This window comes from Mandrillus leucophaeus, unplaced genomic scaffold (assembly GCF_000951045.1).
Source record: "Mandrillus leucophaeus isolate KB7577 unplaced genomic scaffold, Mleu.le_1.0 Scaffold133, whole genome shotgun sequence".
Taxonomy (NCBI): Eukaryota; Metazoa; Chordata; class Mammalia; order Primates; family Cercopithecidae; genus Mandrillus; species Mandrillus leucophaeus.
This window is the reverse complement of record NW_012101288.1, coordinates 2,389,291-2,403,441: the sequence shown is the minus strand read 5'-3', so window position 1 is coordinate 2,403,441 and position 14,151 is coordinate 2,389,291. Positions and strand designations below refer to the sequence as shown.

The 14,151-nt window shown below is 36.0% G+C and overlaps 1 protein-coding gene across 1 annotated transcript in view; it reads right to left on the bottom strand.

Moving 5' to 3' along the window:
* COL14A1 (collagen, type XIV, alpha 1) overlaps window positions 1-14,151 on the bottom strand; it is a 263,059-nt gene that overhangs the window by 94,619 nt on the left and 154,289 nt on the right. The window contains exons 26-32 of the mRNA XM_011973001.1: window positions 13,452-13,591; window positions 5,440-5,563; window positions 5,096-5,239; window positions 3,562-3,726; window positions 2,910-2,946; window positions 2,591-2,731; window positions 141-283 (exon numbers count right to left, since the gene is read on the bottom strand). Coding sequence (XP_011828391.1) covers window positions 141-283; window positions 2,591-2,731; window positions 2,910-2,946; window positions 3,562-3,726; window positions 5,096-5,239; window positions 5,440-5,563; window positions 13,452-13,591 — 894 coding nt within the window. The remainder of the gene's footprint in view (window positions 1-140; window positions 284-2,590; window positions 2,732-2,909; window positions 2,947-3,561; window positions 3,727-5,095; window positions 5,240-5,439; window positions 5,564-13,451; window positions 13,592-14,151) is intronic.

Genomic DNA, 14,151 nt, shown 5'->3' with positions numbered 1-14,151 from the left:
TATATAATTCATTGTTTAGTATTTACACATCACATAAGATTAGCGAGTTACTCTGTAATATACACAAACAGGCGAAATGGCGTGCCACATACATTACTCATACATTTATGTGCAAATGTAATCTCAATAAATATACTTACTGTCTAAAATAACCCCAACCAATGGGTCAGAATTTTTATTTAAAATCTCCCAAAGAGCAAATGGCTCCTGTGGAGTGTCAGGCAGAATCCGGAATAGAAAACTGATTGTGTAGTCGGAGGGCAATCCTTCCGGATGCATGTACCTGAACATAGAAAGAAAACCATGTCTCATTGTATCCTTCCTCAAAAAAGTTACTCCTTTGATTATAAAGCAAATACATTTTCATTCCACAAGATTTGGAAAAACAGAAAAGACCACCATTAACACCAACTAGATCACTGTTGTAGTGATCTAATTTAGTAAAGAATGTGTGCATTTGTCCAATTTATATCAGTTTGTCCCTTTCTTTTCTTAGCACCATTTATTAGCCATTTTCCATTTCCTTAAATATTTTTAAGAGCATGATATTTCATGGCTGCACAATCTTCTCCTGTTTGGCTATTTTATCACTTACCTAATCAGTCGCTTCTCACTGAACATTTTAGTAGTGTCAAAGGTTTTCATACAATAAACAATGTTGATCTATTATCCTTTTGTAAAACATAACTTATGACATTATTACTTTCTACTACATGTTGTAGTCAATTACATTCCCATCTGTGTTGCACTATCCAGAGCCACCTTCAAAAATTAAGGGTACATTACCCCTGGTCCTGGGAGTATTGTCTGCAGACAGATGTCAGACACCAATCCCCTTCCAGAAATCTTCTTGGCTGAAAAAGGACGCCTCTCCCAAGGTCATGCCACCTTATTAGGAAACCTCTTTTCAATGACTGGTCATTGAGGAAATATAAGGACCTGAACCCCTGAACCCAATGGGAGACAGCTCTGAGAGGCCATACCATTTTCAGAACTCCTCTGGATGGGTGGAGGTTTCACTGAGATTCTTCACAGCTTGACTTCTCCCTCTTGGCCTATCCTGCGTCCTGCTGTTCCCTTCCATGAGGGAACACCCTCACCAACTTCCCACATACTAATCTCTGCTGGAAAATCTGCTTCCTGAAGAGCCCAACCTAAAATATCACCTTGTCTCTCTTTCCAACAACTAATGTTAGTTTTACTCATTTACTTTTTAAATCTTCCTCCAAGCAAAAAAATACAGCCCTTTACATGTAGTAGGAACTCCATAATAGTTATTAATTGAATAAATAAATGTGCAAATTTAGTATGCACTGGAAAAATGAAAGTTTGGTTTGCATAGATAAAAATAAATATTCATTTATTTATACATTCATTAATTCATTTGTCCATTCAGTAAGTATTTTTTGAATGCCAACTATATGCCAGACATTGTCACAGACATTTAAGATGCATCAGCAAATAAACTGACAAAGGTCCTGTGATGGTAAATTTTAGGTTTCAACTTGACTAGATTAAGGAATATCTAGAAACCTGGTAAAGCATTATTTTGGAGTATATCTGTGAGGGTGTTTTCCGAGGAGATTAGCGTGCGAGTCTGAGCGAACTAGGTGGCGGAGATCCACCCTCAATGCGGACAGACACCATATAATTTGCTAGGGATCCAGAGATAAAAACAAGAATAAGGCAAATGTGTCTATAAAGTAGCTAAGTAATACGATTTTTACATAAACCTGACTACTACTCTTCAACTTTCTAGAGTTGCTGTTGTGACTGTCTCAAAGATAGAAACCATTTGAACCATATAGCACTATCATGAAATGATTCAGGGTCTGGGCACTGGAGCTTGATTGCTGGATATAAATTTCAACATTGCCATTTAACTATGCGAGCTCACTCAAGCCATTTAGCTTCTTTGTGTTTCTGATTCATTATCTGTAAAATTTAGGTAATAATGAAATCTACTTTCATAGAGGTGTTTGGAGGTTTGAGTGAGTTGGTGTACATAAGCATTTAGAAAGATGGCTGGCAGTAGTGCTCATAAGTATCAACTTTTTTTTTTTTTTTTTTTTTTTTTTTTTTTAAGACAGCGTCTTGCTCTTTCACCAAGGCTGAGGTGCAGTGGCATGATCATGGCACACTGTAGCTTCAACCTCCTGGGCTCAAGCAATCCTCCCACCTCAGTCTCCAGAGTAGCTGGGACTACAGGTGCACACCACAATGCCCAGCTAATTTTTTTTAATTTTATTTTTTTGTAGAGACTCTCATTTTGTTGCCCAGGCTGCTCTCAAACTTTTGGCCTCAAGTGATCCTCCCACTTTGGCCTCCCAAAGTGTTAGGATTACAGGAATGAGCCACAGCACTCAGCAATCATTTTTATACGTTGTCACAGATCAGCAGATGTTAAAGTTCAGTCCGCATTATGTGTGAGTCTGGTGTTTTTAAACAAAGAAAGGTAAATATCATCTACTCTAAACATCGTAGAACATCCTAGCAGGGACTATTACACCATATTTCAAGTTGACATCATTTTCACAGTGAGATATAATAAACATATGATCGACTTTAAAATCTTGCAATGGAAACATACCTGGTTGGCTGGGAAACCAGGGCATCTTTATGGAGTTGGTAACATGGAAACACATTGAAAGTACCAGGCTCCATAGAAACCCCTTCCACTGATGAAAAATCTTTTTCAACCAAACCAAACATTTCCATCATTTTAAATCCAAAAAAAAAAAAAAAAAAAAAAATGTAAAAAAAGAATAAACATAGGGAATATGGCACTTTAGAATTTTAAATTTTAATATTTTTCTATTAAGGATTTAAAAACAAAAACAGAAACCCCATCTCCAAATGAGAGGCATGTAATATATTTGTGTTTGAAAAGATTGTGATAATGCATACCTGCAAGATCAATGCCATCCTTGTGTACCATTGGACAGGCTGGAAAACCAAACAAACAAAATAAAACTCTAATTCAGATATTTCACAAACATACTCTTTCCCAGTCCTGAGAACAGGAAACTAATATAATCTTTCCAGAAGCTGATTGTGGAGAGAATCCAAATCAGATGTGACTATGGATTTCTGTGGTTTCGTAAAGATTGAAATGCGCTAAGGTTCCTTATTACAACTAAAGGGTCACAGCTTCCTTCTCTCCTGGGTTCATTAAAATCAGTGGTTATTACCTGAGAGCATGTATTGGGACACATCTTCCTCATAATGTGTTGCCCAGATGAGAATTCTTAATACATTTTACATCTTAATACATACACTCTTAATACATTGAAAATTATTTACTGCATCTGTTTAAGCACAGTTGCTTTTAAACATAGACTCTCATCTGATTAGGGAAGGTTTTTATCAATCTAAACTCTAAACAGAGGAGGGGAGGTTTACTTCCATATGCTCAAGGCCATAAAACTTAATGTCTATATAACAAGCAGCATTGGAAATCAATATGCTTTTCTCAGATCAAGATGGGACTCATTATTTAACCAGTATCAAGTATTTCAGCCGCTGAGTAACATGAGTAAGTACAAATTCCAAAGAACTAACTTGCTGATGCGGTTTCGCAGACAAAAGTAATTAACTCATCTTCAATTTTCTTAAAGGCGTCAAAGTCATCCACAAAGAAGACATGGCGTGCGCTGGGCTTACTGCCAATGCTAACCAACTCCGAGTAATCTGCGTCGGCCACACCAATTGCAAAAATGCTATAGCCTGTGGCAGACAGAGAACAGATTTCTGATTACTTTAAATTGTACAAAACACAAATAATGTAATATAAGACACGTCCAACTGTTTAAAATATGTTTATTTAGGAAGTCCCATGGGGGTGGATAATCCATTCTTTACAGTTCATCAGAGTTCTGCATGTATATATTTCATTATGTGATAATGATTCCATCATCCCCTAAAGAGATTTTCCATTTTAAAGGAACCCAAGAAGACCAAGGCCCCAATGTGTGCTTGAGATGAAATAGTTTGCATTTGAGTAATATCTCTATGGTTGCATATTTTTAAAAGTTACTTTAACATTTATGGTATGAAATATACTTGAAACAGAGACACTGAGCTTATGTCAGTTTTTTTACAGAAGTAGAAACTGAGACATTGATAGGCCTAGCAACCTAAGGTGGGTCACCATTCAATGCTTGGCAAGTAAATAGAACTACCATTTGCCATAACTTATGTAATGTAATCTTCACAGCGGTCCTGTGAGAATCTCCATTTTACAGAATAAGAGGCTGAGGAATTTCTGTAATAAGGTTCCTTCCCTGTATACACACATACACACACACACACACACACACATATATATATTCAATCAATATATTTTCTTTTTGTAAAAAAATTTACTTTAAATTCTGGGATACATGTGCAGAACGTGCAGGTTTGTTACATAGGTGTACATGTGCCATGGTGGTTTACTGCACCTATCAACCTGTCATCTAGGTTTTAAGCCCTGCATGCATTAGGTATTTGTCCTAATGCTCTCCCTCCCTTGCCCCCCACCCCCGATAGGCCCCGGTGCGTGATGTTCCCCTCCCTGTGTCCATGTGTTCTCATTGTTCAACTCCCACTTATAAGTGAGAACACATGGTGTTTGGTTTTCTGTTCCTGTTTTAGTTTTCTGAGGATGATGGTTTCCAGCTTCATCCATGTCCCTACAAAGGACATGAACTCATTCTTTATCATGGCTGCAGAGTATTCCATGGTTTATATGTGCCACATTTTCTTTATCTAGTCTATCATTGATAGGCATTTGGGTATGATTAAGAGGCTGAGTTGTTTCTGTAATAAGGTTCTTTCCTTTGTCCTTTTCTTACAGTACTCAGTTGCTAGAGTTCCTTATAAAGGGCATCCTGGATGTAACAAAAGAGTTAGAGAAAATAACCTATTTTCTCTAACAAAACAGTACAATTACAGATTTGTATACCAGAAAGTATTTTAAAAATTACACTGTCTAGTTCATACGAAGAAATACTTTAAAACATTTAAGTAATGCTGATATAGCCTATACATTTGTATTTAGAAAATAACAATTCTAACATTACATTTGGTAACCACTATTGTTTATGTATCTTACCATCTAATTGCATCTCCCTGGAGATTTTGTTCACATCATCTTGTGATCTTCCATCAGTTATAACCACAATAACCTTTGGGATGCCCCTTCTTGTACCTGACTCTGCTGTGAACAAGGAATCTCGAACATACTTAATTGCTTTTCCTGAAACAAAGAAAGGCAACAGTTTGATCTCACTCTCTCCCATTTTTGTTTTTCTGGGGAGGAAAGGGTGGGAACAAAGTTCTTAAATTAAGGAAAGAAAATCTTTTAAAAAATTACTATGCCTTAAAACAAAAGGTCACTTCAGTAGTTACTAATAAATGAATTACTTTGAGCCTTAGCTGGGCTTCTTTTGGTCATACCTGTTTTTGTATTTCCTCCTTTGTATGAAATGTGTTTAATTGCATCAAGAAGAGTCTCTTTGGTTTTGTAAGCATTTAGTTTAAATTCTGTTCTGGGGTCATCAGTGAACTGAACCATTGCAACCTGGAGAGAGAAGGTGTATTCATTTTTACACATATGTAGACTTCCACTGGGTCAGTAGTTTTAATTTCTTCATTATCTCATTACAAAATCTCCTTGGATTAAAATTTCTTTCATACAAGTTACATGCCAAATTTGAAGACAAATTAAATATGTCTTTTCTTTTTAAAAAATTTTATTTTAGATTCAGAGGGTACATTGTGCAGGTTTGTTACATGGGTAAATGGCATGTCAGTGAGATGTGGTATACAAATGAATCTGTCCCCCAGGTAGTGAGCATACTACTCAATACGTAGTTTTTCAACCTTCAGCCTCCTTCTTTTTTCCCCCTACTAGTAGCCCCTAGTGTCTATTGTTCCCATCTTTATGTCCACGTGTACTCAATGTTTATCTCCCACTTATAAGTGAGAGCATGCAGTATTTGGTTTCCCGTTTCTCTGTTAATTTGCACAAGATAATGGCTTCCAGCAGCACCTGTCTTGCTGCAAAGAACATGATTTTGTTCTTTTTTTATGGCTGCATAGTATTTCTTGCTGTATGTTCACCACATTTTCTTTATCCAGTCCACCACTGATGGGCATTCCATGTTTGTTATTGTGAATAGCGCTGCAATGAACACAGGAGTGCATGTGTCTCTAAGTACTTTCAGGAAGTAGTTTTCAAAAAATCTTTTCAAGTATGTAGGATTTTTGCCACCTCATTTGACAGTTTAAAAATGGCAGCCTAAGCTCGGTAACTTGACAAATGTCCGAGAATCAGAGTTAGACTCTTTACAAAGATTTCCTTATGAAGCAAACCTATGAAGTAATTACTACTATTCTACTCACTCTACACTTGAGGAAACTGAGCTGCAAAAGACCAGTTACTTGCACATCACAAGAGTGGTCACTGGCAGAGTCAACAATTGAAGTTAGGTCTATTTTATATCAAAATGTATGTTCTTAACCACTACTATACAAAACTTTCTGGCTTCAGTTCTTACAACTTGCTTTTATTCCTGTGGAACTTTTGGACCATTTTTAATTAATTGTTTTTAATTTGTTTTTCAGAATCATGATGTAAGAAGTAAAGATAGCATCTTTAGAGTGCTTTCTTTGTTTAAGTGAGCCTTAAGCTGCTACCAGTTTATCAGTCTACTGGACATGTCACCATTTTTATAAAGTCTCCTCCAATTCAAAGGAAATTTCCTTCTTTCTGACGTGCCTCAGCATGTTATCTATTCTCCTCTTTTTTAATAACCTATTTTTATTTTTTTTATTATACTTAAGTTCTAGGGTACACGTGCACAATGTGCAGGTTTGTTACATATGTATACATGTGCCATGTTGGTGTGCCACACCCATTAACTTGTCATTTACATTAGGTATATCTCCTAATGCTATCCCTCCCCTTTACTCCCACCACACAGCCATAAAAAAGGATGAGTTCATGTCCTTTGTAGGGACATGGATGAAGCTGGAAATCATCATTCTGAGCAAACTATCGCAAGGACAGAAAACCAAACACCACATGTTCTCATTCTAGGTGGGAATCAAACAATGAGAACACTTGGACACAGGGTGGGGAACCTATTTTTATTTTCAATACTTTCGGGGTACAAAGGTATTTGGTTACATGGTTGAATTGTATAGTGGTGAGGTTTGAGATTTTAGTGCACCCATCACCCAAGTAGTGTACATTCTATCCAGTATGTAGTTTTTTATCCTTCACTCACCTTCCACCCTCCCCACTCTGAGTCTCTAAGTCCATCATACCACCCTGTGTTCCTTTGTGTAGCTATAGCTTAGCTCTCGCTTAAAAGTGAGAACATATGGTATTTGATTTTCCATTCCTGAATTACTTCACTTAGAATAATGGTCTCCATGCAAGCTGCTGCAAGTACATTACTTTGTTCTTTTTTATGACTGAGTAGTATTCCACGGTGTGTGTGTGTGTGTATGTGTGTACATATTACATTTTCTTTACCTACTAATTGGATGACGGGCACTGAAGTTGGTTCTATATCTTTGCATTTGTGAATTGTGCTAAAATAAACATATGTTTCCTGGTATCTTTTGACATAATGACTTCTTTTCCTTTGGGTAGATAGCCATTACTGGGATTGCTGGAACCAAAGGTAAATCTACTTTTAGTTCTTTAAGAAATCTCCATACTGTTTTCCACAGAGGTTGTACTAAATTACATGCCCACCAGCAGTGTATAAGTATTCCCTTTTCACCACATCCACACCAACATCTATTGTTTTTTGACTTATAATAATGGCCATTCTTACAGGGACAAGGTGGTATCTCATTGTGGTTTTAATCTGCATTTCCATGATGATTAGTGATGTTGAGCATTTTTTCATATGTTTGTGGGCCATTTGTATATCTTCTTTTGAGAAATGTTTATTCATGCCATTTTCCCATTTTTTTTTTTTGATGAGATATTTGGTTTCTTTCTTGCTGATTTGTGTGAGTTTCCTATAGATTCTGGATATTAGTTCTTTGTCAGATGCATAGTTTGCAAACATTTTCTCCCATTCTTGGGTTTGCTGTTTACTCTGATGATTATTTCTTTAGCTGTTCAGAAGGTTTTAGTTTAATTAGGTACCATTTATTTATTTTTGTTTTTGTTGAATTTGCTTTTGGAGTCTTAGTCATATATTCCTTGCCTAGACCAATGTCCAGAAGAGTTTTTCCCAGGTTATCTTCTAGAATTTTTATCATTTCAGGTCTTAGATTTACGACTTTGATCCATCTTGAGTTGATTTTTGTATAAGGTGAGAGGTTGGGATCCAGTTTCATTCTACATCTGGCTATCCAGTTTTCCCAGTGCCATTTATTAAACAGGGTGTCATTTCCCCAATTTACGTTTTTGAATGTTTTCTCCAAGATCAGTTGGTTGTATGTATTTGACTTTATTTCTGGGTTCTCTGCTCTGTTCCATTAGTTTATGTGCTTACTTTTGTAACAGTACCATGCTGTTTTGGTAACTATGGCCTTGTAGTGTACTTTGAAGTCAGGTAATGTGATGCCTCCAGATTTTTTTCTTTTTGGTTAGGAGTGCTTTGGCTATTTGGGCTCTTTTTGGGTTCCATATGAATTTCAGGATTGTTTTTTCTAATTCTGTGAAAAACAATGTTGGTATTTTTATAGGAATTGCATTGAATATGTAGATTGCTTTGGGAAACATGATCATTTTCATAAGAATTCTTTCAATCCATGAACATGGGATGCTTCCATTTGTTTGTGTCATCTCTGATTTCTCTTAGTAGTGTTTTGTGATTCTCATTGAAGAGAATTTCCATCTCTTTAGTTAAGTATAATATATTCCTAGGTATGTCATTTTTTTTTTTTTTTTGCAGCTATTGTAAAAGCTATTGTGTTCTTGATTTGATTCTCAGGCCTTATCTCTTATCTGAGAATTGATCGTTGGTGTATAGCAGTGCTACTGATTTGTATACATTGATTTGTAACCTAAGAGTTTACTGAATTTGTTTATCAAATCTAGGAGTCTTTTGAAGAAGTCTTTAAGTTCTCTAGGTATATGATCATATCATTGGCACACAGCAATAATTTAACTTTTTCTTTTCCAGTTTGGATGCCCTTTATTATTTTCTCTTGCCTGATTGCTCTGGCTAGGACTTCTAGTACTATCTTGAATAGAAGTGGTGAAAATGATTACCTTTGTCTTGTTCCAGTTCTCAGAAGGAATGCTATAAACTTTTTTCCATTCAGTATAATTTTGGCTGTGGGGTTGTTATATATGGCTTTTATTATTTTGAGGTATGTCCCTTCTATCCTAGTTTGTTGACAACAAAGTATTTATCATAAAGGGATGCTGGATTTTATTGAATGTTTTCTGCATCTATGAGATGAACATATGGTTTTTGTTATTAATTCTGCTTATGTGATGTATTACATTTATTGACTTGTGCATGTTAAACCCTCTCTGTGTCCCTGGGATGATATTCACTTGATCACAGCGTATTATCTTCTTGATGTGTTGCTGGATTTGTTTAGCTAGTATTTTGTTGATTATTTTTGCATCTATGTTCACCAGGGATATCAGCATATTTTCTTTTTCATTATGTCCTCTACTGGTTTTTGTATCAGGTAATACTGGCTTCACAGAATGACATAGGGAGAATTTCCCTTCTAATCTTTTAGAATATTAGGTTGGTGCAAAAGTAATTGTGGTTTGCACCAATCTAATAGTTTCCATAGAATTGGTATCAGTTCTTCTTTGAATGTCTGGTAGAATTTATCTGTGAATCCATCTGGCCCTGGGCCTTTTTTTTGGGGGGGGAAATTTTTAAAAATTACTGATGCAATCTCACTGCTTATTACTGGTCTGCTCAGGGCTTATTCTTGATTTAATCTAGGAGGGTTGCTGTTTTCCAGGAATTCATCCATTTCGTTCAGATTTTGTAGTTTCTATGTATAGAGGTGTTCATAATAGTCTTGAATAATCTTTTGTATTTCTGTGGTGTTGGTTGTAATGTCTCTATTTTCATTTCTAATTGAGACTATTTGAATCTTCTCTCTTTTTTCTTGGTTAATCCAGCTAATGGTCTATCAATTTTATCTTTTCAAAGAATCAATTTTTTGTTTCATTGATCTTTTTTATTGCTTTTTGTTTCAATTTCATTTAGTTCTGCTCCGATTTTTGTTATTTCTTTTCTTCTGCTAGCGTTGGCTTTGGTTTGTTCTTGTTGAACCAGTTCCTTGAGGTGTGACATTAGGTTGCCAATTTGTGCTTTTTCCGACTTTTTGATGTGGGCATTGAATGCTATTAATTTTCCTCTTAGAACTTCCTTTACTGTATGTCAGAGGTTTTGACAACTTGTGTAAGTATTATCTCTCATTCCAAAGAATTTTTTAATTTCCTTCTTAATTTTATTATTAACCCCAAAATCATTCAGGAGCAAATTGTTTAATTTCCATGTATTTGTATACTTTTGAGGATTCCTGTTGGAGCTGATTTCTAGTTTTATTCCCTTGTGATCTGAGAAGATGCCTGATATGACTTTGATTTTTAAAAATTTATTGAGACTTGTTTTGTGGCCTATCATGGTCCAGCTTGGAAAATATTCCATATGCTGATGTGAAGAATGTATATTCTGCAGTTCTTGTATAGAATGTTCTGTAAATACGTGTTAGGTCCATTTGTTCTAGAGTGTAGTTTGAGTCCATTGTTTCTTTGTTGACTCTTTGTCTTGACTATCTGTCTAGTGCTGCTAGTGGAGTGTTAAAATTTCCCACTATTATTGTGTTGTTGTCTTACTTCTTAGGTCTCGTAGTAATTGTTTTCTGAATCTGAATCTGGGAGCTCCAGAGTTAAGTGCATATAAATGTAGGATTGTAATATCTTCTTGTTGGATCAATCCTTTTATCATTATATAATGACTTTCTTTGTCTTTTTATTTTACTATTGTTGCTTTAAAGTCTGTTTTATCTGACATAATAATTGCTACTCCTGCTTGCTTTGGGTTTCCATTTGCGTGGAATATCTTCTTTTACCCCTTTACCTTGAGTTTACACAAATCCTTACATGTTAGGTGAGTCTCTTAAAGACAGCAGATATTTGGTTTATGATTTTGTATCCATTCTTCTAATCTGTATCTTTTAAGTGGAGTACTTAGGCTATTTACATTCAACATTGATATTGAGATGTGAGGTACGGTCCCAGTCACCATGTTGTTACCTAAGTACTTTGTTTTCTTCATTGTGTTATTGTTTTATAGTCCCAATGAGTTTTATGCTTTCAAGAGGTTACATTCTGATGTATATCAAACTTTTGTTTCCAAATTTAGAACTTTTTTTAGCATTTCTTATAGGGCTGGTCTGGTAGTGGCAAATTCTCTCACCATTTGTTTGCTTGAAAATGACTTTATTTTTCCTCCATTTATGAAACTTAGTTTTGCTGGATTCAGAATTCTTGGCTGACAGTTATTTTGTTTAAGGAGGCTAAAAATAGGACCCTAATCTTTTCTGTCTTGTATGCTTTCTGCAAAGTATCCATTATCCTCTTACGATACTTCTTGTGCCCAAATTTTCTTAGCCATTCTTTCACAATATATTCCAAATCCATTTGTTTCAGTGTACCTCATTGCTACCACCCTAGTCCAGGCCACCATGATCACTCTGCTGGACCATGAGAGCACCTTCCTGACTGGTCTATCTGCTTCCACTCTTATCCGTATTAGTAATTCATATGCCACAAAGCAGTTGAGGTAATCTTTTTTTCTGAAACACATCAGATCTTGGCTCTCCTTAACACCTTCCAGTGACTTCCAGTTGCATTTATGATGATACTGAACTCCTCTGATGGTCCACAAGACTCAAGATGATCTGGCTTTTGCCTGCTTCTTCCACTTGTTCTGTCCTCACACTCTCACCTACTATATTCTAGCCACAAGTTTTGGTGTATGAAGTTTCAAAACTCATTTTCATCTTGGGTCCTCTATACTTATCATTTTCTCTGTCTGGAAACTCCATTCTCAGATCTTCAAGTCTGCATCATTCACATCTCAGTTCAAAAGGCACCTCCTCAAAGAGGTCTTTGGTGACCATACAATTTAAAATAACTGTCACACACAATTTAGAGTAATCCCCTGACATCTTTAAATCACATCACTCTGTTTTCATAGCGTACATCCCTACCTTGTGAATCTATTTGCTTGCCTGTTTATATCTGTCTCTACCCCTTTTCTCTTGTTTTTTAACTTTTCTTCTAGGTTTAGGGGTACATGTGCAGGTTTGTTAGAGAGATAAATTGCAAGTCGTGGGATTTGATGCACAGATTATTTTATCATCCAGATATTCAGCATGTTACCTGACAGGTAGTTTTTCAATCCCCACTCTCCTCCTACCCTCCACCCACAAGTAGGCCCTGGTGTTTGTTCTTCCCTTCCTTGTGTCCATAAATACTTGATGTTTAGCTCCCACTTATAAATGGGAACATGCAGTATTTGGTTTTCTGTTTATGTATTAGTTTGCTTAGGATGCCTCTAGCTTCATCCATGTTGCTGCAAAGGACATGATCTCATTCTTTTCCATTGTTGCATAATATTCCATGATGTATATGTACCACATTTTCTTTATCCAGTCTACTATTGATGGGCATTTAGGTTGATATCATGTCTGCTATTGTGAATAGTGCTGCAATGAACATACTTGTGCATGCATGTGTCTTTATAGTAGAATGATTTATATTCCTTTGGGTATATATTCAACAGTGGGATTCCAGGTTTGGGAATTCTGTTTTAAGTTCTTTGAGAAACTGTCAAAGTGCTTTCTCCAATGGCTGAATTAATTTACATATCTGCCAACGATGTATAAGTGTTCCCTTTTCTCCACAATCTTGCCAGCATCTGTTGTATTTTGCCTTTTTAATAACAGCCATTCTGACCAGCATGTCTTCTGTCCTTACTTTTAAGAATACGAGCCCCACAAAATTAGAGACATTGATTGACATTCATTATGACAGTATAGTACATGGCCATAACAAATCCTTGATACATATTTGTTAAATGAATGAGTTAGTTTCATGTTCCACATGATCTATAGTAAGGTGTTCCTTTCAAGATTTTAAAGTCCTTAAGGGCAGGGAAAATATTGTGTGTATCATTAAAAGAGACATTCTACCCTAGTATCTAATCCCCTGACATGGACTTTCTACCTTGTTTTAGTTTGCTGAACTCAGCACCTTTTAAGGGTAAGCATCCTCTGGAGCTTCACCAGGCATCAATAAACTGCTTCTAAACACATACCTGTCTATCTTTTCATTTAAGGTTGAGTCCAATCATTATAGTTCCTGACCTACAGTACCTGACAAGTAGCTGTAATAAGAGCTGGAGAAATAATTTCTAAATACATAGAATGAATGAATTATTTATTAGCCTTACTTGGGTTCCATCTGTGCCAATCTTGTTCAGGGCTCCAACAGTGCTATACAGAAAGCTGATGATCTTATTGAAATTGTCATCTCCAATGCTCCAGGATCCATCCACCATAAATACCAGGTCAGCCTTGGCCGCCTTACACACTGAAGACCAACAATGAATTTTGAGTCAGAGATAAGGGGAAAATTTAGTAGTTATTAAACCAGTAAGACAAATAATAGTTGCCCTCTGATAAGTGAAGCTCTTTTTCAAAGGGAAGATATAAACTTCTTAATGTTCATATTACAAACTCCTGTTCACTATGCTTCTTTGCTGTAATTACTCCTTTATATTCAAAGCCCCGTTCTTATTCATGACTAAGAAGCTTCTATTATGCATGTGGAAACAGAGAAATAAAAAAAGTGTCCACCAACCACAGCCCAAAAGAATGAAAATGAAAGACTAGGAAAAGATGGGACTAAGGGGATTCAGAGATCAAAGTATCAGCAAACACTGTCTAGTGCCAACTGATTGGAAAAAAGGACACGCTATCACTCTGTGCACCATCCTTTTCTTATTGAATTAGCAAGTTAATGTCAGAGAGATTCAATCTCAGCAGAAAAGCATGTGCTAAAATGGAAACAGATTAATCTAATTATAATTTGATATTCATTTGGGCTGAGGCCCTAAACAAACAAATTCTAATCTTGGTTAAAAAAAAAAA